At 46.0% G+C, this 25,726-nt stretch overlaps 1 protein-coding gene across 1 annotated transcript in view; it reads right to left on the bottom strand.

Moving 5' to 3' along the window:
* Rptor (regulatory associated protein of MTOR complex 1) overlaps positions 1–25,726 on the bottom strand; it is a 267,055-nt gene that overhangs the window by 128,145 nt on the left and 113,184 nt on the right. Inside the window, exon 5 of the mRNA XM_090351345.1 lies at positions 10,141–10,287. Coding sequence (XP_090207471.1) covers positions 10,141–10,287 — 147 coding nt within the window. The remainder of the gene's footprint in view (positions 1–10,140; positions 10,288–25,726) is intronic.

Genomic DNA, 25,726 nt, shown 5'->3' with positions numbered 1-25,726 from the left:
TGTGCCTTAAACCAACTTTGTTTTCATTCTCATTTCACCGACATGTAATTACAAGGGACAGTGTGCAATGTTCAAAGGGGCAGAAGCTCTGGAAGCAAGGCTCATGCTACTCACTCAGCTCCCTTCTTATTCAAAGATTCAGGCTGTGGCATTTGTATGGCTCCAGCAGACACCAAGCTGAGGTGGTATTTTTAATTTACAACTCATACAATTATATGCATCAAATAGTAAACAGTAACTTTAAAGCCAAGTAGCATGCGTTGCTAGGAGAATTTGGCCAAGAGAGCAGAGGGCTGTTTTTAGTGGATGACAACTAAATAGTGCCCTCTGAAGGCCAGCTACAGCCCCTTTAAGCAATGGAGTTTGCCCATATGAACCATCCATTATTTTATAGGCATTTAGCTGCTGGCAATGGCTTCTGAATGCTCTAACTCATCCATCAGTGAACATGGTTAATTAGAAATTATAAGCGAGTTCCACTCCCCAGCTGCTCTTAGATTGTGTCAATAACTACAGAAAAGGGGATGCTAAGAGTCTTGCAGCTCTGTACATCAGAAAGAAATGGGGGTCAGGCTGTGAGCTTGCCAGCTGCTGAAGGATAAAGCAGGGTGCTGTCCTACTCCACGCCTGGAGCAGTGCCTGGCTGGGGGGTGGGGTGGAGGCAAGGTTGCCGCCTTGCTGGTGGCTGTAGAGGCTCCACAGCAGTGTGGGGCCTGTCAGTAAGATACGGGAGTTGCTCTCTACAACCGGAAGGGGTCTTCTCCAAAGAGCACAAAAGCCAACGGAATCTGTGTCACCAACAGGAAGTGCTCAGCAGAAGACGGACAGGCCCTTTTTCATTACAAATGACCTTCTGTTGGCAGCATCTTGGATGCTGTGTTCTAAGATGCCCGGGCCTGGGGTGTGTGTCAACGGGTTTACCACTACTGATGAACACTTCAGCTGGGGTCTACGATGCCAAGGGCTTTGAGGAAATGGCTTGGAGTTCTGTGCCCTGCAGTCCACACCCCCCAGCTTCTCCTTGCACTCCTTCTCACTGAAACGTCCTTCCTTTCCCCTGCATAGAGCGTCACTCTACTCACCGTTCAGGCAGACCCCACATCCTTTCTTAGTCCTCTCAGCTTCCTCATGTGTAGACTAGATATGCGAGAGCCCAAGTCATCTGTGACTGCACTTCCCAGGGGCAGCGGCCATTTCTCCTCCCACAGGAGCTGCTGGAGTGCCTGGCCTAAACCACAGGACCCTTGTTATCCAACCTCACAAGCAGGGTTCTGCCCCGTTAATTGCAATGAACTGAATCACAGGATCCTGGCTTTGTTCATCCAGTGACAGGAGCATGTGGGAGACACACAGTTGAAGGACACAGGGACAATAATGCAAAAAGGTGGTGATGTTCTATCCTCAAAGAATGGGCAGCTCTACAGCACCGCACCGAAGTGTGCACTGTGCTATGTTCATGGTGCGTGGGCTTGTATGTACACACGGGAAGAGGTTTCCATATACGTGTCTAAGTGTGTGTGCATGGAAGCATACCTATGTCTACAGGCAACTGTGTATACACGCGTTGTGTACTTTTCCTTGTTTTTGGGAGCCCTGTTGTGCTCACGGGTAGTGCTCCACCACTTGGGCCACAGCACCACGTCCCGTTTCCTGGTGGTTAATCCTAGCTAAGAGCCTCGTGGAGACTTCCATGTTGGGCTGGCTTTAAACTGCGATGGTCAGATCTCAGCCTCCTGAGCAGCTAGGATTTCAGGAGTGGCCCCGGCGCCTCGCTCACCGTGTACGTTTTTGGGTATGTATTTGTGCAGGTGCGTGCGTGCATATGACTAAGTGTAGGGGCGCGTACTCGTACATATGTGCAGCTGCACACAAGCCTCCTACGATGGTTTATGCCATGTGTGTTCACACTCTTCCTGGCTCCCACAACCTTGTCCAGGTACCTCTGCGCTAGCATTCAGATCCCAGTCCTCTCTCGGCAGCTCAAGACCCACACTTCCGAACGCCATCTCACTCCCTACCCCGCTGGCTTACGCCCATAGTACAAAGGAAGCCCAAGGAAAATAAAACACAGATAATAAAAACAAACCAAAGGGAGCCAGCCCCAGAGAGCACTTTGCTGTACTTCCTGGCCACTCCTCTGCCTCTCCTGAAGACTGCCTTGCCTGCGCAGCTCCACTCCTCTGTCCCTTGCTTACTCATTGCAGGGAGCCAATTAAGCCCACCATGACCCAGGCCTGTGCCCTCAGAGCCCACCTTACACATCAGCTGACCTCCCTACCTTCCGTGGAACCCCCCCCACCACCTGCTCTTGGTTTTCTTCCCCTCCTCTAATGACCTCCCCTATTTCCCAGCTTGCAGAGAGCATGGCACAGGCCTTATGTTGCCTCTCCTCTCTTGCCCCCCCTACACCGCCACTTCAGTCATGGTGTATTGGGGGGGGGGGCTCTGAATGGGTCAGTGCAGGGCTCCCACTCCATGCCTTCTATATTCTTCTCAAAGCTCAGGAAGCAGTCATGCATGCCACCTGAGCCAAAGCTCTAGGGCCACCTTCACTTTCTTTTTCTTCTCACATCCTACATCCCATGAAATCCATGGACAAATTCTCTTTCTTCCAAAGGAACCACAGAGGTACCCACAGCCACAGATAATACAAACAAAAGCTAACCAAAGGGAGCCGCCCCTCCCTTATTATCTGTGTTGCACTAGCACAACCTAGTCCAGCGTGGCCTCACCGAGCTTCCCGCACCTCCGCAGTGAGCACACAGTCACTGCTCCCCGGGCGGACAGCTTCCAGCTCTTGGCATGCACAGCAGCCTCAGGCCTTTCTCTTCATTGCAAATGTAAAAAAGACAAGAAGCCATCATAAGGCTCCAGTAGGAAAGAGAATAATCAAAATAAGAAAACAAAACATAACAAACTATAGCAAAACAAAGAGGTACCTTAGAAAAGTGAAAGCATCCTGTTTTGTACAAAACAATATCCCCTGAAAACTAAAGGAGAAACTATATTACAACAGATACCGGCCCATTTTTCTACTCCCTATCAATGATAAATAAGCTTGGAGATGGGAGCCATGAAGACCCTAACTTGCAAGGTAGAGTAATAGCTAAAGACTGCTTTCCTGCAGCAGCGCCCTGTGTCTCCCCAGTTTAGAGTTATGAATGGCACGAGCATGGCAAATCTTGGAGGAAATCGTGATCAAGGAACATGCCTTGGACAGGCAGGCCGTGGCGTGGAGAACACACCGGGGACAGAGATGCTGCGGTGCAACAATATCAGCCTGTGTCACGGAGAGCTGTCTATGCGGGTGGGCGCCACGGCAGCCACGCAGCTGGCTAGTAACAGAGCTGCAAGGGGGGGGGTGTGACATTTCAAATAGGAGACCTTAGTCTGCACAGTGCACAGTACTTGAGGAATCTGGTGATGTGGAGATAAGGAACTTCTGCCAGTCTTCCTCGTCCCTGTGGCCAACACAAAAGGCAAAGGCATTACCTGTCTGTCCACCTCCAAGAGGCCCCAGTGGAGAGCCAGCTGGAGAGGAAGACACGTTCAGTCCGCTGGACCTCACCGGACCAAGCTCCAAGACAGTGTCAGACAACACAGGAGGAGCCTGGAGAAAAGAAACCTGGTCCTCGGCGGAGCTTCAAGGAAGAGGCTCTTCCCACAGCAGGTCAGCCAGCCAGGAGCTGTCCACAAGTCAGTCCTGAACCAAATGAAGCTGGTGAAGCTGCTCCTGGGGTCTTCTGGGACAGAGCTGTAAAGAAGGCACTACTGTCCTCTGCCACTACCCAGCTCAGCTCACCTGAACACAACAATGAAGAACGACTGCTACACAGCAGTCCCAGCGCAGTGAAAACTTTAACGATCAAAGGAGGATCCAGGAAACTAGGTCATGCTCCACCAAGACCGCTGCAAAGAGAATCTGCCTATACACACTTGGCTTCCATTCGAGCTTACAGACCAAGGATTCACATCCACAAGTCATTAGGGAACTATTTGGATTTTGTGTCTAACTCCCTCCATAGGACCCAGTGCCTTGTACCTGTACACATTACTTCAACGACTTATCTGGTTGGAGGCACCTCTAGATTCTTAAGGACAGTGAGGCCAGCGGCAGACTTTTCAGACAAAACTACAAGCGCAGTGAAGTGGTAAGAAGCAAGGGCTATGGCAAGAGCCAACAGCCTGCAGTCCCACCTGCGTGGGGCGGAACAACGGAACACACAGTGTGGCTGCCATTCCTCACCACATCCCCCAGGGGCCGTCCCAGCTCCTTTCCTTCTCTCGCCTCACCCTGGCTTTCCCTGGCTGGCTCTGTGACAGAGATGCCACCAGCGGGATCCAGAGGAAACAGCATCTTTACTTTCTAATAATGGGGACAGGTGTGGTAGCATGGCCCTTCCCCAGGCCCTCCTGCTTTAGAGGAAGACAAAGTGCCTGGAGCTGCAGTGGGCAGGAGACAGTCATGAAGATAAAGGATCGGCCAGTGTGGGATGCTGAAGGAGAGGAAGCAGGCCAGCCCGGAAGCACTGCTGAGGTAAATCGTGGGCCTTAGAGATCCTATTAGTGAAAAGGGCAGGCTGTTACTCGTTGCTACTGCCTCCAGTTGATGGCGTTCTGAACGTGAAGGCTCAGGGCATGCTCAGGCCGGAGATGGGCCGCTGGTGCACACCCTTTCCTAGGCTGCTGCCGGGACCTCCAGCTGAGCACCCAGGAAGAGAGCCGAGGGCATCTGGGCCTCTGCGGGCAGCAGCCTCAGCACAATTCCCAGGAGGAGCAGTGGCGGAGGCTGACGTCAAGGGGAAGGACATGCTCGGATAGTTGATGCTTTCCTTGTCAACTGGACACTGAGGAAGCATTAAAAATCAGTAATTTAGTTAGAAGAGATAATCTCCAGAATATACAAGAAAAACAGGAATAAAAATACTCAATGAGCAGGCAATGAGGTGACAAGGCTCATGTTTGTCTCCTTACAGAATCTCCCACACATGCAAAGAAGACTTGATGGTCAGAGGCAGAAAATGAGTACCAATGTCTAGTGCAGGTGGCAGAAGCTGGGAAGAGAGAGGCAGAGCTCAGAGCCACAAGCACTTCTGCTGCTGTAAATGGCAAGGACAACATGAGGTACGTGAGAGGTAGGAAGCTCAGACAGCAAATATGCTGTGGTACTGGAAGAGCGGTGGCAACCTGGAAGGGGAAGCTGGTGTGGGCACCTGCAGAAGAGGACTTCACAAGTCACCATCAGACATAAGCACTATCAATGAAGGCTACCGTGAAGCACATCTCTTCACCATCAAAACCTGCCTGCCCCCTCGCCCCACAGCCTCCCAAGCGCTGAAAGACAGGTGCAGGTCAAAACCAGTAGCCCGATTTTGCTAGACTTCAAAGAGCAATCACTAATGGCAGGTCTGCTTTTGCTTGTGTCACAGCAGAAAGCCCAGAGATAGCCTAAATGAATGTATCAAGAATAAGAGCAACGACATTTTACCTCTAGATACCTCCCTATAAACTTAAAAAGTGATCTTTGGTGACACAGCTCCTGCCAGGAAGACCAAGCACTATTTATAAAAATAAGTCTTTTACATGTGATTTTGTAAACCATGACATAAAATACTTTGATAAAAAAACAAAAAATACTTATTTTAAAGCCAGGCACCGGTGGCGCATGCCTGATATCTTAGGTATTCAGGAGGCTGAGATCTGAGGATCTCCGTTCAAAGCCAGCACGGGCAGGAACTGCAAGACTCCTATCTATGGTTAACCACTAAAAAGCCAGAAATGAAGCTGTGGCTTCATTTAGGGGACACTAGCTTTAAGCACAAAAGCTCAGGGACAGTGCCCAGACCTTGAGTTCAAGCCCTATGACAAACACAAACAAATACACACACACACACACACACACACACACACACACACACACACACACACACACCCCTAAAACACAAAATAGGATATCAATGTGTGAAAATTAATGCACCTTCTATCTGGCGAATATAACTGTAACCCGTGTGTGTGTGTGTGTGTGTGTGTGTGTGTGTGTGTGTGTGTGTGTGTGTGTGTAACATAACATTGGGGTTGGAGGGCATGGCTCAAGTGGTAGAGTATTAACCTGGCAAGCAAGGGGTGCTGGATTCGATCCTCTCACACCAAGGGAAGAAGGCAGACAGGAGGATGGACAGACACACAAACAAACATCAGAAGCAGAGACTTGCATATTTTCTTTAATTTTCAAATTGCAACAAAACGAAGAATATAGGAAGATTTCTAAGTGACAGATGTGTGTTTTCTCTGGCTCTGATGTACAATTATTTATGTTGTGTTTTTATGAAGCTTTCTTCCACTTGCACTTACAGGATTCCCATGAGAAAGATACACAGAGCAAAATAACCCTCCTGGTCCCAGGACAAGCACTATGCCACTAAGATTATGAAGGCTGAACATCAGCTTTAAAATTTATGTTACTCGTATTTATGTTCATGCTTACTCTCTGGAGACTGTTTGGTCCCATGAGCTGCTTTCTTGAGTTATTTTGCATCAACCCCCTTTCTCCTTATAGACATATTCCCCTATTCTCAGGCCACAGGTCAGACAAGAAGCACAGGGATGTTTGCTTGTCTATCGTAGTGCAAACTCGAAGAACAAACAGCAGAACAAAATGCTCTGACACAAAACACTTGCCTGCCTATTCTCATCAGTTCATATGGTACACAATAAAAGATTTAAAAATATATCATAAAATATATGTTAAAAATAAATTGAGCCAGGCACCGGTGGCTCACGCCTATAATCCTAGCTACTCAGGAGGCTGAGATCTGAGGACTGCAGTTCAAAGCTAGATCCAGCAAGAAAGTCCATAAGACTTTTATCTTCAATTAACCACCAGAAAACCAGAAGTGGCACTGTGGCTCAAGGAGTAGAGTGCTAGCCTTGAGCTGAAGAACTCAGGGACAGTGCCCGGGCCCAGAGTTCAGGCCCCAAAACTGACAAAAAAAATAAATAAATAAATAAACAAATAAAATGAATTGACAAGTCTCTGTGGCTCATACCTGTAACCCAAGCTACTCAGGAGTCTGAGATTAAAGGACAAAGCCAGCCTAGACAGGAAAGTCCATGAAACTCTTAGCACCAATAAAATTCTTAGCAAAAGCTAGAAGGGTGCTGTGGCTCAAGTGGAAGAGTGCTAGCCCATTAGCAAAAGTGCTCAGGGACAGTGCCCAGGCCCTGAGTTCAAGCTCTCAGACCAGCACGCACACATGCACATGTATACATACATACATGCATACTGACTGCTGCTGGCTCATGCCAGCTACTTATGAGGCTGAAATCTGAGGATCTTGGTTTGAAGACAGCCAGGTCAGGAAAGTTCCTGAGACTCAACTCCAATAAAAGGCGCATGGTATCCTTAATATGCGGTTATTAAATCCAAAGTGTACAAGAGCAAGGACTCAATAACTGCATACCCAAAGCAATGGACATGGTAATGGAAACACAAACATAACTATATAGACAAAAAAACCTATGTCTCTATAATCATAATGTTTTATTTCATAAATCGTATGTTTCTATGACATACAAACCGTTAGCCTAATTTTGATTAAGTTCTAAAGACTAAGACCCAGAGAATGTAATTAGAGATTCCCTCCTTGAACAATTGTTTGTTAAACTTGTCATTTAAAATATGATGTAAACATAAGCCATATAATTAATGATTGTTGTTCTTAAGGTACTATGTTGTCTCCCATCACTTTTACTGTCCCTTGGTTATCTCATATTGTTACACTATCTCACTTTGTTACCTGATATATTGGATATATTTAAATTTGGTTATCTGAAATTGGATAGGGAATGGGGGAAAACAAGAAGAGGGGTGGGGGAGGGGGGAAGGGAAATGGGGACCATGACATGTGAAAGGGTATCAATGTGTGGGAATTAATGCACCACTTATCTGGCAAATATCATGTAACCCTTCTATTAATTACAATAAAAAATATATTTAAAAAAATACTCAAAAAAAAGCTAGAAGTGGTGCTGTGCTGCAAGTGGTTAGAGTGCCAGCCTTGAGCACAAAGAGGCTCAGGGATAGCATGTAGGCCCTGAGTTCAGGCCCCAGAATGGGAAGACAGACAAACAGCCAGAAAGAAGCCAACTATAACGAGGATATGAACATTTTTTTCTGTTTAAAGAACAAACCCAACCTCACAGAGAAATGATGTTTCTACAGCAGAGAATAAAATGACTAAAATGAGCACTACACGTATTAGCTAAGAGCCAATTTTATCATTTTAATTTCCGCTGTTTATGCAAGAGTCTAAGTGAACAATGGCCAATAATAGTAAGTGTGATGGAGAAACACAAGGCTGATCTACATTGTAATTAGAAAATGAAGAAAATAAAAATCAGCCCTAATTATGAAACATATGGTGGAACACGCTGGGCCTTCTATTCACCACCTCGGTTAACACTGTTTCACATTTGATCTTCCTCACGAGGAATGAGTCAATTAAACATTTTTCCCTCAAAAAAAAAAAAAAAAGACGCATGTAAATCTTTTGGTTACATTTAATGAAATGAATGGTGTCTTAGGCTGATTAATAATAATCCTTAACAACATATAGCAAGCACAGGCATTCCTGACAGGAGCAGATGCCCAAACCCTGGGAAGAAAGCATCTACTATGATGTGTGAGCTGGAACAGCCTGCCTTCTACCAGACCAGGTGAGGTTCTGGATTAAAACACCTCAATAATCTGAGCTGATAGGGTGTCTTTCCCCACACTCAAATCAGGCCAATTCTTTGACCTATTACAAAGAAGTCCTTTTTGCAATGTCCTCAGCTTTTTTTGGTGATGAAACACACAAAAACACTTTCCAGTGCTCCAGGTTTTTGGTGTTCGTAGATGACAACTGAGGAGGAACACCTGAGCGCAGGGAAACCTCGGTGATGCAGAACCTGACCTTTCCCTTCTCTTACTGAGCAGGCAACACAAACAGAAACTTGCAGCATGTACATCCATTTGCAAGGATAAAGGGCTTAAATGTATCAGTCTCACCACCTATGCAGTGTTCTGAGTAAGGACTTAACTTACACACATAAAATTCTCTCAACTGTACACATGTTAACTTTAACTTCTACCAAATGGAATTTCAAATTTTGTTGTTGACTCTTTCGGCATTAACCTAATGAAATGTGAAAAACAGGCCAGGAGTTTGGCCTAGTGGTTAAAGTGCTTGCCTAGCATGCATGAAGACCCGGGTTCGATTCCTCGGTACCACATACATAGAAAAAAGCCAGAAGTGATGCTGAGGCTCAAGTGGTAGAGCTCTAGCCTTGAGAAAGTCCAAGGACAGTGCTCAGGCCCTGAGCTCAAGCCTAGGACTGGCAAAAAAAAAAAAAAAAAAAAAAAAACCAACAACAAAGAAATGTGAAAAACATAAACACACATTAAAATTGAATAGGTCCAAAAAGGCCTCATGAAATATCCTGAAGGACCATTTTTTTTGTTCTTGGATTGTGACTTTCCCAGCATTGCAGCCAATTGGAATTCATGACCTCCCAGGGGGCTGTTGAGTATTTCACATTGACAGGTCGTGCAGGCCACAGGACAGAGGGCCCTTAACTGAAACCATGCCTCTGTGATTTCTTTTTAGAATTCACAATTTAATTCAAGTGTCAAATATTAAAACAACTAGGCAAAATGTTACTTCATTATCCAGCACCACATAGGCCTTCAAATTCCAACCAGTGGTCACTGTTTTGGTTTCTACCATTTGTTTGGCAGTTTTTTATTATTAAAAACTTTAAAAGTGGGGGGGGGGGACGCGCACGCGGTGTGAGGAGCACTAACAAAGATGTTAGTAGAGATGCAGTCCATGGAATTGAAGAAATGAATCCATTTCTCGTCAAATAAATCATTTTAACACTACCTTAGACGTAGAGATGGCTGGAGCACAAAGCTACTCTGTTAGCATTGCTATTGCTTACTGCTTAGATTGAAAATGACAGAGGGAGAATGGAAGGTCCACAGGTCCACTGGCCGAACTGAGATCCTCCCGTTCTCACCTTCAAGGACCATCTCCCTCCAGACCCTAATGCCAAGGACAACCAAGGACGGCAAGCCCCATGGGCCACTCAGGGTCTCACCTCCAGCTCCTGTTCCCTCTGCAGCGCGAACTGCTTGAAGGACTTGACGATCAGGCCAGCATTGGAGCAGTCGTAGACAAAGATGGAAGGACTGCCCATCCACGTCTGCAGGTCATAGATGGACAGAGGGATGTACTGAGTGTAGTTCTGCAAAACAAGGAGGGGGACCAAAACATGAGAAAGGGTATCAGTGTTTGTGAAGTAATGCGCCTTCTAGCTGGCGAATATAATGTAACCCTTCCATTAATTACAATAAAAAAATATATGAAAAAAACAACAATAACAAGGGGGGGACAAGGGTCCCACATGTGTCTCAAGCTTTAAATTTTGGACTGGACCAGCCCCTGGGGTATATGGCACCAGCACACATCTCTTCATGTAGCATCTTACCAACTTGTGCCGAGGGCTGTCCCAGTGGACGTCTGAAGCCCCAGAGCTGCCTCCCGCAGCTGCTAAGTACATGCCCGCTGCTGGCAGCCCTCCTCATCCCCCACGGCCCTGTGTCAACGTCAAGCAACTGCTAGTCACACCACTCCTCTGCTTTACTTCCACAGGACATGAGCACTGGACAGTGAGCAGGCTCTGGGATCTGCATGCTTTCCACACCGCCTATCCTCCAGGTAGCTTCTAAACATCACCCTGAAGGGACACAGGGGATTTACCATATACACCTTTTTCAAATTATATCAAAATAACAGTCACAATGACCAAGGCAGATACCTTCCTGGATGCACACACTCTTCTGTGTACCTGAAAAGACTCCTGCAACAAGAGGGCAGCGCTGAGGAACTCTCCTCACCACTGCCCATGTCCTAGATCCACTCTGCTCCACAGAACACATGCCCTCCCTGTCCTGTCACTTTGGGGTTGACTGGGTTGTTTCCAAGGCAGCAGGAAGACAATGTGACCAGGCCTGGAGAAGGCTGGTGTCACACTGGCCAGCAGAAGCCTACCTAACCCAGAGCACAGAGTGCCCTGCACAAGTCACTGCCCAGAAGCAATGTGCTATGGCAGAGAGGAATGGAGCCATATCCCCACACACCAGGACCCTGCCCTGCTCACATGCAGCCGGTGTAAGCGTTGAGCTGTCTTCATCTAGTGAGTTGTTCACAACTATCGTATTCTGTAAACAAACACCTGGAACTACACCCTGTAACTAAACTCTCCTCCAACGATTCTGGAGATGCCAATTCTGCCCAAACGAATGTATACAGGCAACCCAAGTCCAATCAAAGTACCCGCAGGGTTTTTCCCTTAATGAATTTTACAAACAGATTCTAAACTCAAAGCAAAAGAGAAATGCACAAGATTAGAGAAAGATTTTAATAAAGAATAATGGGTAGTGATTCGCACTACCAGATATTAACTACATTATAAATTTATGGCAATTATAGATTGGTATTAGTGAGGGCGAGACAAACAAAGCCCAGAAATAGACCCACATACATAACTGTAATGAAGGTGGCATTTTAAATCAGTAAAGGAAGGATAACAGTTCAGGACTTGATGCTACAAAATGTAGCTAGCCATTTGATATTGTCAGCTCAGGTTCTGTACATAAACAAAAACAGGGTAGATTAAAAAGCAAATGGAAAAGCAGAATATTTTTATCTTATTGTAAAAAAAGTCTTCTTACGTCACAAAACCTAGGAATCTTAAAGAAGCAGACCAACAGGTCTGTTTTCATAGAGCAAACTAATAACTAATAACTAATAAAGGTAAAGAGTAAGTCCTACCCATATGACAAAGCTGTGCTGAACAAGGCACTCACTCAGTGTTGGCGACAGTGGAGATTATGAAATATACTTAGAAAACAACTTGGCAGAACTGATAAATATTTAAAATGTCCATCCACTTAGACTACCTGTAGGTGTCCACCCTATAAAAATATGGTGTTTGTCGAATAACAACAGATGCTGGAGGGGATGTGGCCAGGAGGGATCACTACTGCACTGTTGGTGGGAGTGCAAACTCATTCAACCACTATGGAAAGCAGTGTGGCAGTGCCTCAAAAGACTAAACATAGAACTCCCCTATGACCCAGCAATTCCACTACTTGGCATTTACCCAACCATCCAGAAACAAGGACATACTAAACCCACTAGCACAACAATGTTCATTGCAGCACTATTCACCATAGTAAAGATATGGAACCAACCTAGATGTCCCTCAGTTGATGAGTGGATCAACAAGTTGTGGTATTTGTACACAATGGAATTCTATGCTGTTGTCAGAAAAAACGACATTGACCCATTTGTTAGGAAATGGAAAGACTTAGAAAAAATCATATTAAGTGAAGTAAGCCAGACTCAAAGGAACTTAGGCTCAATGGTTTCCCTCATTTGTCATAATCAGTAGAAACCTTGGGCTCTACTAGCAGAGACCTGCAATAGAGCAAAATCTTGATACATAAGGCCATATAGTATGAAGCTAATTGAAAGGACCTCCAGGATATTGAAACAAAAGCTATATAACGAATGATTATTGTTCTTAATGTACTATGTTAGCTCTCATCTCCTTTGCAGTCCCTTGGGTATCTCATATTGTTACAGTACCTCACTTTGTTATCTGATATATTGAATTTATTTGTATTTGGTTATTTGAAATTTGATAGGAAAGGGGGGAAAACCAAGACGGGGGGGGGGGACAGTAGGGGGGGAGGGTAAAGGGTACCAAGACATGTGAAAGGGTATCAATGTATGTGAATTAATGCACCCTCTATATGGCAAATATCATGTAACCCTTTTATTAATTACAATAAAAAAGTTAAAAAATAAAAAAATATGGTGTTTGGACACAAAGACACGTGTCCTATGAGGTACCATGTCATACCAGCAGAAAAAATTCAACCACAGGCACTGTACTAAGGCAGACAATGCTGCCCTGGCATCGGGGGTTCTCAGTCCTCGTTACCAAGACAGTTTCCAGTAAACACAGCTTCATCTCTTCTCGCAGCCAAGTTCTGATCAATAGAAGTGACTGAAATGTCCGAATCCTGAGTGCTGCCCTCAGTGTCCACCCACTGCCATGGGGAAAAGTCCGGCCACACAGAGAACAGCAACCAAGGGAGATGGAAGGAGCTTGAGTCCTAACTATCCCACAAGGGCTATTACACAGAGAAATAAAACCTACATTTCAAGCCAGGTACGGGTAGCTCATGCCTATAATCCTAGCTACTCAGGAGACAGAGATCTGAGGATCATGGTTGGAAACCAACCTGGGAAGGAAAGTTCATGAGATTCTTATCTCCAGTTAACCAAATTAAAATGATGCAGCACTAGCCTTAAGGTAAAGGGACAGCAGCACTCAGGCTCTGAGGTTCAAGTTCCACTACCAGAAAACAAACAAACAAAATCTACATTTCTAAAGTCCTCAAAAGAGAACGTCTGACCCCATACCCTGTCCTGGATCCAAATAGAGCCCATAGCAACAAATGTGAGAATGTAACGGCATGCTGCAGGGTCCCAGGGCACAGGAGGTGAGGTCCAGGGACCCCGAGATCAGGCGTGAATGCCAACCTGGGCAACATGGAGAGCTGCCTCAAAATGACAAGCAATAGCAAAGAGGGTCCACCCAGCCCACTGCACCCTCCGCCCCTGCAGCGGTTAGTGATACTCACTCACACAGAATAAGGCCAAAGGCTTGTTCTAACTTTTAAAATGTAAATCCTAGACCACCACAGATGATGTAGCTCCATTTCGGAGCTAGAAAAAAAAAAAAAACAACTAGTTGTGAGTGTGAGTGACACCCAGGAGCCTCCACCAAGCACTGCTTTTCGCCCACATGGACACAATGCCCGTGACCCATGAACGGACAGCAGGTATGGTGCTAGAAGAGTCCAATACTACAGGCTGCTTTCTGCAGAGGTCAGAGGTCAGGGTGTGGCTAGTGCATCCTGGGACTGCACAGCAGCCAGGAGGAAGGTAAGGGCGTGTCCTGGGCTCAGTGCCCTCTCCCATAGGATCCTGAGGGGCCCCACCAGCTGCGCCCTCTCTGAAGGCTTCCCTGGCACTGAACCGTCATCTCCCTGGTGGAGGTCAAAGGGATCCTTTAACAACAGAGCAGAGCCCCTGCCCTGGCAGAAGAAAGAAATGAGAACTAGCCAGCATTCAGTGGATTCTTAAGCACTGCAAACGCCTTGTGTTGTCTGTGTGCCTTCTACAGTGTTCTAGGACAAGGGAGGAATCTGAATACAGCTCGCCTGGTCCTGAACCAGGTCAGGAACAGGTCATTCAAGACACTGCCTGTGACATGACAAACAGTCACTTTTACTGCCCTCCAAGCATAAGCCGATAGGACTCACAACAGGGGAGCAGGAGGAAAAGTCGATACTTTACATTTGCCCAAATCTAAAGTTATGTCTGAAGTTCTAAGGCAGAAAGTTAATTAAGTGTGATTCATTAAACTAAAGAAGTACTGACAGTTCAGGAACACTGTTAACGACTTTCCGTCCCCTGTGACCGTGGGCAGCTAAGGACAGGGTTCCACGTGGATGCCACGGCTCAGCACCACTGGGCCCAGGGAACTGGTGGCCCATTGTGAGGACCACTGAGGCATACGGTCTTCACCTGAGGAGTGGAAGCACAAAGGCTTTTCCTCCCATACCTTCACCTGGAGACTCATACAGAAAAGGGCTCCACTACTGACGCCCCCACATAGACAGGCTGCAGTAGTATCTCTTCCCCTCCACCAGGGGCCGTCCCCACTCTGTACTGTGCCCACAGCATCTTCTGTAGGCATCTCTCCACTCACTGGGGGCTGTCATGCCCCCTATACCATGTCCAGAGGCATCCCTGGACTTTGCCCCCTCTATGCCAGAGCTACTTACCCCCCACCACACACAGACACAGTCGTGTACAGGGGGAAACAATGAAGGTCTCCAGGTGCCACCAAATGTCCCTGGTGGGAGAAAACTCCTTGTTTAAGAACCACTCTTTGAAAGAGAGACAATTAGATACATTAGCTGTATCTGTTAAGATTTGTTAAGACAGCAAGGACTCAAAATGTCTCTCTCCCTCAGGGAATATAAAATCAGCTCTATCACATCACAGTGAGGAAAATGACCTTTGAGAATTAGTCTTTACTACTAGACTAAGAACATGTGGATTCACAGACCATCTCAGAAAGGTCCTGGGTAGTTTGTCAAGCTCCAGGCCAGAATTATAGTCCTGCATATTGGCACAGGGCAGCTGTGAACACAGGCTCAGCAGTGCAGGCTGAGCCCCTGGAGGTAGGAGCAAGCACGGAATCCACACCCACAGAGCAACTGTCCCTCTGTCCCCGGCGTTCCAGAGTACTGTGGCAAAGGGCCAGTTCACACCCACTCAGCACTAAAGGCAGAATCCCCAATCAAAACAACTCTCCTTTCTCTGGAGAAAACACACCGGAGGCTGTGTTTTCATTTCAAACAAAGAAACAAAAATGGGTTTTAGATAATTAATTCATTAGAATCCACCTTGTCTGCCAGGCTGCCATCGACATCAGGAAAACAGTTCCCTTGCTATGTCAGTCACAAGGGCAGCCATGACAGGGAAGGCTCAAGCCATAACTGAGGGGGGAGCAGGCTATGCTGTTGGTGTGATGCTGAGAAGGCCTGGCCAGTGGCCTTCCCCAAGCTTGACTGGGGTTCTGCACTGCCTTCCCGGAAACGCCATCCTAAGATCGGCACTGTGGCTCACAAAGCAGCGCCTTTCAAACAAAACACTCCTCAGCCCTGTTCTTAAGCCATCACCTAAATCACAGTCTATTTCTTTTATTGCAAAAATCACATTGCAGAGAAAACTAGAAAAAAACCAATCTGTTATTCAAGAAGAATACCCAAATTCTTGGAAGGTTAGCCTATTTTAGCACTCAAAAGTGACAGGAACACATCAAAAGAACATAGATGTCAGCTTAAAGGAACTGCCACTGTCCATGTGTGGGAGAATTTGAGAATCAAAATATCTTAAAACTGGAGGAAAAAAAAGAACAACAAAAAGGACCAGCCATATCAAAAGACATCAAACAAAATCAACTGGAAAGAACCATTGGTGCTACTAGTGGTTTGAGCTGGAATAATTTAAACAACAAAATGAATATCATTAATATTCATGAGTCCCCGCTAATAGTAACAAACACAATTAAATAAAAGACAGGAGAGGAAGTCCAGTGGGACAGACCCAGAAGGAGAGGAGAGGGCATCCCTACTGCAACTCCCACCTCCCTCCCTCTCCCTGTCTCTCTGTCTGTCTGTCTGTCTGTCTGTCTGTCTGTCTGTCTGTCTGTCTCTGTCTCTCTCTGTGTCTCTCTTTCTCACCCCACTCCCTCCTCCTTCCAGCTACCTCCCAGGCTTGGAGCTCAATGCCTAAAAGGAAGTGTGGTGGGAAAGGGGAGCTAGTTAAGTTGCATTGTTTCTTCAGTTTTTAACTTCCTGGTCCTACTGTCTGACTCGATCCCTTTTAATATTTATTCAACTTAATTTTCCTGTGCCTCATCCCTCCCACAATTTCAGTCAATTTCAATCTTAAAATAGGTGCAAAAGACCAATGGTCCCTTTCTTTTCTTTCCTTTCTTACTGCCAGTCGTGGGGCTTGAACTCTGAGCCTGAGCGCTGTCCCTGAGCTTTTCAGTTCAAGGCTAGTATTCTACTACTTGAGCCACAGTGCCACTTCCAGTTTTCTGGTGGTTAATTGGAGATATGAGACTCGTGGACTTCATGCCCAGGCTCAGATCTCAGCCTCCTGAGTAGCTAGGATGTCAGGGCAAGTCACAGGGACCCAGCAATATAGTCTGTTTTCTATAGCTGTCTCAAGCTGAAAGTAATCAATCGGGCCTTACCTAAAAAAAGGAACCAGAAGGTTATTTGTCCATCATATTTAGGGGATACCAGGAATTCAATGGATAGGAAAGTCAGCTGAGAGGTTTCTTTTTTTGTTGGTGGTGGTCATGGGGCTTGAACTCAGGGCCTGGAGGCTAACCCTGAGCTCTTTTGCTCTGCTCAAGGCTAGAGCTCTAGCCTATGTGACATGCCACTTTGACATGCCACTTCTCGTTTTGGAGATAAGAGTCTATCAGGGATTTTTCTGCCCTGGCTGGCTTTGAACTTTGATCCTCAGATCTCAGCCTCCAGAGTAGCAAGGTTTGCAGGCGTGAGCCATCGACACCCTGCTGTGGATTCCCTTTTTATCCTTTGACCTTCCTAGGTCTGCCATTCTGCCCCTACTTCCTTGCTCATCACGTTGAAAGTAGTCTGCAACTCTGAGAACTGTACAGTTCCCTTATGTTCCTTGGTGCTGTTGCACACATTTTATGCCACGAACCCCAAGAAGACAGGCTCAGGAACCCAGCCACTCAGTCCACAGAGCGATCAGAGTTAGAGAGAAGTGCTCCTTGTCACGAGATCCTGCCTGGTTCTTCCTTTCCCTTCCAGGCCACCTCCTCACAACCCTCCACAGCCAGGTGTTACCTCCTCCTCAGAATGTGAAACTGCAAACAGAAAATGGAGAGTGGAGTGCTCTTGATGTAGAAAGAACCCAAAAATCTCACAGCAATGAGCAAATATGCAATGCCCTGGTTCTGCCCGATGAGCTGGTGACACGGGACCCAGCCCAAGTTCTGCCAAGGCCTCGGAGGCAGACAACCATGCTAGTGAGCTGAGGCACAGGTAAGCCTGGGAGCTCAGCTCTCTAACTAGGGCTGTAAAATATAGGACGTCTGTGGGACCTAAGGTTTTATACCTTTCAGTATGAAGGAAATAATGTGTTTAAAAGGAACTTCTAAGCTCTTAGAAAGAGAATCTGACATTTCCAAAGAAAAGAGTATTTTGACATGAATTTCTACTCTTACAAGCAAATGCGACATGCTACAAATTTACAGAACAGAGGAGTCAAGTTCACAACAAAATTAAAGTTTTTTCTTCTTCTTAGACCCAACTGCATTTTCAATATGGATAAAATCAACAATTTTAACAACAAAAACATGGTGTCTGGCAGAAATGTTTTTAAAATCACAAATGTATCTATTTTTCTAATAACTACACTTTTTTTTTTTTTTGGCCAGTCCTAGGGCTTAAACTTGGGGCCCAGGCCTTGTCCCTGAGTCTCTTTGTGCTCAAGGGTAACACTTGAGGAGACAGTGTCATTTCCAGCTTTTTCTGATTACTTGACTGGAGATAAGGGTCTCACGGACTTTCCTATCCAAGCTGGCATGAACCTCAACCCTCAAATCTCAGCCTCCAGAGTAGCTAGGATTACAAGCATGAGCCACTGGTGCTCAACTAATAATTCATATTTGAAAACCTTTACAATCTATCTTTCAACAAAAGTAACTATATATTATATCAGAAGAAAGAGGCATCTATTTATATGATAGTGACGGTGACCAAAAAATCCTACTAATTAAATAGTATTAAGGCTTGCAGAATAGACAGGTATTTGACTATCATAAAGCCATGGCAGAGGCGCTAAGAAAAGCTAGTACAGAAACAGTACTGCTCATAAGGCACAGGGTTTGTCTGCGACTACCCTCCACACTCTGGCTGGCAAGCATCATGTCACCCATTCCCCAGGCTGTCCGCTCCCTCTGCTCCTGGGTGCTGCACACCTGGAGAACGTGGTTCAGAAGGGAGACAGAGTTCCTCAGTTCTTGGAGAATGGTGTGTGCAAACACACGCCACAGTCGCAAGGAGGCTAGTGAAGAACCCAGTGAGCCCTCGGCTCCTGAGCTAAAAAGGAATGCAGCCTTCAGGTGCTTGACAGGAACCAGCCTTTGAGGGGACGCTGTTTTAATGTGGCTGAGAATCTGACTCACGGCCCCAGCTCTTTGAGGGAAGATGTTCTCAGAACTTCCTTAAAATGGGGAGTTGTTTCTCTAGAACTGGACTGCTGTCCCTGAAACCTCAAGTATTCTTCTCGATGAAAGGCCAAGCTCCTTTTCCCAAAGGACCAAACTCTTGAATCATGGATATTTAACTCATCTGCATCCCGTGGGTCCAACCAGCCCTTCCTATTTAGGAGTCTCATCTCTAAGCCATTCCTTCCTGCTCCTCCTCCCTGACTGTCTCTGTCTTCTGCTATGACAGAGAGCCACAGAATGAGTAATTTGTAAAGTTCTGGAGGCTGGAGTCCAAGATTGGGGAGCTGACATCTGGTGAGACCTTTGCTGCAGTGTAACATGATAGGACAGCATGTGAGGAAGCAGCAAGTGTGCTGGGGTCTCAGCACTGGGGCATCACCGTAGGGCACCATCTCTGTCTACCCCTAATTACCTTCCAAAGTGCTCACCTCAAAATGTTGTCAGCAAGCGCTAGAGAAGAAACTGTAAAGCTGGTGCTGGTGGCTCATGCCTAGAAGACTATCTACTCAGGTGGCTGACATCTAAGGACCAAAGCTGGAAGTCAGCCCAGGAAGAGTCTGTGAGATTCTTGTTCCCAACACCACACTTGGGGTGGCATACTTAAATCGCACCTCCCTAGATCCTTTCTGGTGCCTGCTGCCTTTAGCTCCACTCCCCAAGGGCTGGAGCCCCAGAATACCTCTGTTCCTGGTCCTTCTATCTCTCCACTCACCACACCGCCTGGGCGGGATCACTTGCTAGCCCTGTCTTCCTGAGGCTTTCTCCAGCCCAGAACTCATCTACCCCTCTGCCTCTGCATGCCACAATGCCTACCCAGACATTTAAGCTCCCCACGCTGGCGGGATGTGGTGGCACCTCATTCATCCCAGGACACAGCACTTCATGGCTGGACTTCCTCTTGTGGTCCCTTCTGACCACACATGTCCCTCACATGGATGCAGAGGAAGTGACTGAAGAAGCCTCCTGGCCAGCAGTCTGTGAGGCACGTTCTGCCGGAGCCTGGCACCATGTCTCTACCTCTGGTACCCCGTTGCATAGCTTTTCTAATTCCCAGCTTAGGCTCCCAGCTCCTGCAGCTCCGAGTCCTCATCATTTCCAACAGAGCATGCTGTTACTTGATCACACGTCTGCTCTCAGATCTCCCTCGCGCAGCAGGGACTCCACTTGGTTCTCTTCTAAAGACTGAGCCTGGCACCTCTCCACCAAGTGGCCTTTGGGGACTCTGCTGCCCACCACGGCCTACTGGATGTGGCTCTGCTCTTGCTAGGCGAGCACATGCATGCCCCTCTGCCGCTCCCTGACACATCAAGATGCAATCACCAGTGTTACATCCAGTATGAAACAGAGTGTGTTTTTCGTCTGCTTTCCCCAGACTGACAGGATTTTCATTCCCCATCTAACGACGAGAGCTACCAAATCCTGTGTGAAACAAGTTTGGTCTCTAAAGGCATTTCTAGAAGAGGACGGGACAGAGTATAAATAAAAAGAAGACTTAAATGCAAAGGCATTTAACACTTCCACTTTGTATTTCAATATAATCAAGGGAAAGGAGGCAGAAGCAGCTTTACATAGAAGCAGGAAAGACGTGTGGCATCCTGACTGGGTGCACATGCAAAGATAGGGATGGTTCCTCGCAGTGGACTTTACAGAGGGCAGGAAAATGGTATTGAGTGGGGAAAACCAGACTCTTCACAGAAGGGTCTGCAAGATAATGACAATATTCAAGAAGTAGATTAAGGCCCTCCTACGAACATTCTGCTGTGTGACTTCTTAATGGCTATGGTTGCCAGTCCTAATTGCCTGTAACAGGCAGGGAAAGAGGGAGGAGAGAGGCAGAAAAGAGGGAATGTGGAGAATTTTCAACCAAGAATGTGCTAACATCCTAAACCTGGTTTCCTGGGACAGAAGAATAAACCAGGGGCAGATATACGGGGTTTTCCAAGGAGAAGAAGTCTAGTGGAGGCCAGCAGCTCAAGGGCTCTTCCTCCTCTTCAGTGCTTCATTTTCACAGACAGAGTGGGTTTGGAGATAGACTGTATTCATGGTCATATAGACCTAGACAAATATCAGCCCTCTATACACCATATATACAGAGACAAATCTATGAGAGGATGAACAGGAGGACAGAGTGGAGAAGATAACTTGATAAAGACAGACCTAGAGCTACCAACAAATCTGCTACTTTTACGACCACCTTGGAGTCCACGGGCTTGACCTGCTCCAAGATGCCTGGCCCTAAACACCAAGGAGCCAGGAGGTGAAGCTCAACATTCTCTACCTTATGAGGTCTCTTCAAGTCATCTGTGGTCATGTCTCTCTCTCCTTTCTGATATTAACCGAGTGTGTTTTCGCTTTCCCGGCCTTGGCCACCTGACTAGATATTTGACAGCTGTTAGCTGTCTCTACAACTTGTTCCCAATTATATTCTTGTTTGCCCTTAAAGCGTTTAGCTAATGTAAGAATTTGAAATGATTCATTTCCAGGTTTAACTATGACATACACTTTTTTTGGGGGGGGGGGTAGTCAGTCATGGGGCTTCAACTCAAGGCCTGGGCACTGCCCCTGAGCTCTTCAGCTCAAGGCTAGTGATCTACCACTTTGAGCCACAGCATCACTTCAGGTTTTCTGGTGGTTAATTAGAGTGTCCTGAACTTTCATGCCCAGGCTGGCTTTGAACCACTATCCTCAGATCCCAGCCTCCTGAGTAGCTAGGATTACAGGAGTGAGCTACCAGCACCAGACACCATACATATTTTCATATGGTCTCTTCATTATCATTTAATTTTAATTATTTTTATTTTTCCTTATGGTTTGCTCTTAGATTTATATGCTATATCATTGTTAAGTATTTGGGGCTTTTCCAGATATTCCACTGTTTAAAAAAAAAAATCTTTGAAATTGTAAGGCATTTTAATGGCCTTGCCCATGATGGGCCTTCTGCTTTATCTTCTTTTCTTTCCCTTTGTATTGATGAGGGTCTTTTTGAAAGAAAAGGAGAGGACCAGCCATGCCCACCCTGCAGATGGGAAAGCTAACAGGGCTTAGTAGTCACCAAAACATGCTATAAGACAAGGAGGCCCACTGGTGAGCACAGGGACAGCCTGTCTATGATGAAGACTCAAGCACCCTGTGTGTGCATACTCATAATAGCTAAGAGCGTGAAAATACAGCAGTGTGGATAAATTAAGCACAAAACAAACAAATCCAGAAACCTAGCAGGAGACCTAAATAGTTTTCCTTGACTATAACCAGTAAAATAAGACTGATAATTAAAATAGGTGGGTAAAACTCATCATCGTCAACAATTGGGAGGCACGGAAACGTCCTTCAGTGAAGGAGCAAACTATGACTTACCAAACAATGGTAGAATCTAGAAAGCTATGTGCAGACTGTATGATCCTCGTATGGATCTCTGGGATAGAGAAACGGAGGGAGTGGCAGAGGTAGGTCCTCTGCAATGAAGCCCAGGAGACTCTTATCTCTAATAACTAACAGGAAACCAGGCCTGCTCACAGTGGTAGCCCTGGGCTTGAAGAAAAGAGCTCAGAGACAGGCCCAGAGTTCAAGCCCATGACCAAACCTCCACCCCCCCCCCCCCAAAGAATGAACCTTAGGGCAAATCGCAGGATAATTAACAATATATCAATATTGACTCACAGCAATAAATGAAAAACAGCAAAGCAAGTTATCAACAGTAGGGGAAAGACAGAAGGAAGGAATGTATGTGGGAGCCTGCTGGATTATTCAGTGTCTCGGCATAACAAATTCTTCTAAAAATAAGAGCCTTTAATGTTTCGAAAGACTAACATATAACTGTACTAACTCACCATAGGAGGAGAATAAAATAAAACCTAACTGTAAAGCAGAGTCCATGACGGGAAAGGAAGTGAGGTTAGCAGACTAGACCCTGGGCACTGGGTATACACGAAGGGACGGGGCAAGCTCTGAACGCAGAACACAATAAACAAATTACACTTGTTACTTTACATCTGTGGGACAGCCAGAGGAAGAGAAGTATGGACTCTATAACAAATTATAAACTAAAAAAAAGTTAAATTTCCTGGCCAGCTGAATGGTACTGCATGCAGATGGAAAAATATCCTTTTCTTAGTGCCCAGAGGTATTTCAAGTAGTCCAGACATTACTCCTCCAGAGCAAGATAACCAGCAAATGTGACAGGGCACCTCCTGGCCCTGGGTGAAAAGCGTAAAGATGTTCTATCTTCTGGACTATCCATAAGAACCAAGAATAATGAATGGAGCCTCAGTAATAAATGCCCCAGGCACCAACAGGGGTAACAGCAACAAATGAAGACAACGCCACACGTCTGAAAGCTCAGTTGGAATGGCTTTAACTATAAAAGAATCTAGATCGGTAGGCAAAGACCTCTTGACAAAAAAAGGCAGCCAAGACAGCCTCCTTTGTAAGTTCTGCCAACCGCCAGACAATGTATACTTCAAACGTTACAAAAACTACTCCAGTGTGTAGGTGACAAGAAGACACATTGCCCATTTATTTTCTGAGGCCACTGAATATTGATTATTCAAGCCAGGCAAAGGCAACAAGAGAAAGGAAAAAATAAAAATAAAAACCTCTGAGGCAATCTGCATGCCCAATGCTATGGACATGGTATTGGAAATATAAACACAACTAAATAGACATAAAAATTACATAGCTTACTATGTATCTATGACATACAAACCCTCAGCCTAATTTTAATTATGTTCTAAAATCTAAGTGCCAGTGGTTGTATATAGAGATTCCCTTCTTGAATACTTGTTTGTTAAACAAGTCATTTGAAATATGATGTAAAAATCAATGTTAATTAAAAACAAAAAAAACCTCTGAGGCAAATCTCACTTGTGAACACAGATGGAAAACACCAAACACAGATGTAAATTCCAACATGCTGAGTTAAATCATGTATGAAACATAATTCACAGTGACAAGCTGGCTATCCTAAGAATGGAAGGCATATGCAATATTAGTCACATAATATCATTCAACACATACAGAAAGCCTCCTGTCAGTGCTTCCGTTTCCTGGAGGTGTGAGCACGCAAGCCAGCATGGAAAAAAACCAGTGCAATAAATAAAAAGCACTAACTAGAAAGGAAGAAATAAAATGTTCGCTGTTTGCAGAAGACATCACAGGCTATTAGGAAATAAAAAACAAAACAAATATACTGACGAATCATTACAATCAAAAAGGCATATGGCCTATGGTCATGGAAGCCAGAGGGCCTAGTTTCTATCATATAAAATAAACAGAGCTGGCCTCTGAAAACTTGAACCAGTGAATGGATGCCTGGCATGGACAGACAGCTCACAGCTCACAGGCATACCCACAAAGCAGAGAAGACAGACTGAGTTCTAAACTGACACAAGCAATTGTGGAACAGTAAGCACCCACTTGCAAAAGTAAACTTTTGCTTTGGCGCTCGCGCGCTCTCTCTCTCTCTCTCTCTCTCTCTCTCTCTCTCTCTCTCTCTCTCTCTCTCTCTCACACACACACACACACTTACACACTATAGACAGACAGATTAAAGATCTAACTGTAATAAATAAAAATACAAAACTTTTAGGAGAACACACAGCATACTAAAGACGTACTAAGATACAAGGCAGGTTTTAGTGGCACACGTCAGAAATCCTAGCTACTCAGGAGGATCTGATCTGAGGATCACTGTTCAAAGCCAGTCCAGGCATGAAAGTCCATGAGACTCTTATCTCCAAATTAACTACCAGAAAACTGAAGTGGCACTGTGGCTCAAGGGGTAGAGCAGTATCCTTGAGCTGAAGAGCTCAGGGACAGCGAACGTCCAGGCCCAAGAGTTTAAGCCCCATGACACCCCCCCCCCCACAAAAATGCAGTCCATTCCATGAAGCAGAATGGCAAATGAGGAGCTCTATCCATCAAGGAATACCATAAGGAGAATGGGAAAAAGCAAAATGATTCATATATACAGAGAAGACAGTCACAACTCATAAGAATAGTGAAAAGTCAATGTCTGGAATACACAGATTTCCCTTAAGTAAGTAACAAAAGGACGGGGGAATAGGCCAAGAGAGGAGCCAGGGCACATTTCAGCTGAGGAGGGCTACATGGAAGCCTAAGTCAAGTTTCCACCCATAAACAGGCTCCAGGGAAATTCAAGCTGCATTCCACTCTACTATTTCTATATCCACCGCACTGGAACAACTAAAAACTGATTTGGTGAGACTCGAACACTGGTGCTGTTAAAAAGGACAAAAGTTGGGTCCCACCTTACAGCCCCACGCAGAAGGCCTAAAGCAGCAGGAAGATACGTGCCTCCACTGACTGGGGCCTCAATCCTCAGAATAGAAGGCCGAGTAAGAGAAGCACACACACAAGAACTGCAGCAGGGTGGGCCCGGCAGTCCCGTGCACACGGGAGCTCTGGCTTCCATGCCAGCTCCCACAGGAAGCACTGTGACCCTTGGTGTCCACGCACACAGGAAGGTCCCAATCCACCACCAGGGGCACCCAGACCTCAGCATCCACACCACCAGATGGTTCTCATCTGCCAAGAGGAAGCACCTGACCAGTGTGTAGACCCAGAGGATGAATCCGATCCATCAAGAGGAAACACCAGCACCTCACCTCTTCACCTGCAGCACGGTCCCATTACAGCAGCAGGAAACGCCCAGACTCCTTCCTATGTCTACACCTACAGGATGGTGCACTCCCAGAACACAACACACCCCAAACCTCATGTCTGCGTCCACAGGATG

The sequence above is a fragment of the Megascapheus bottae genome, chromosome 17 (genome assembly GCF_031878675.1).
Source record: "Megascapheus bottae isolate mThoBot1 chromosome 17, mThoBot2.hap1, whole genome shotgun sequence".
Classification (NCBI taxonomy): Eukaryota; Metazoa; Chordata; class Mammalia; order Rodentia; family Geomyidae; genus Megascapheus; species Megascapheus bottae.
This window is presented reverse-complemented; position numbering and strand designations above follow the sequence as displayed.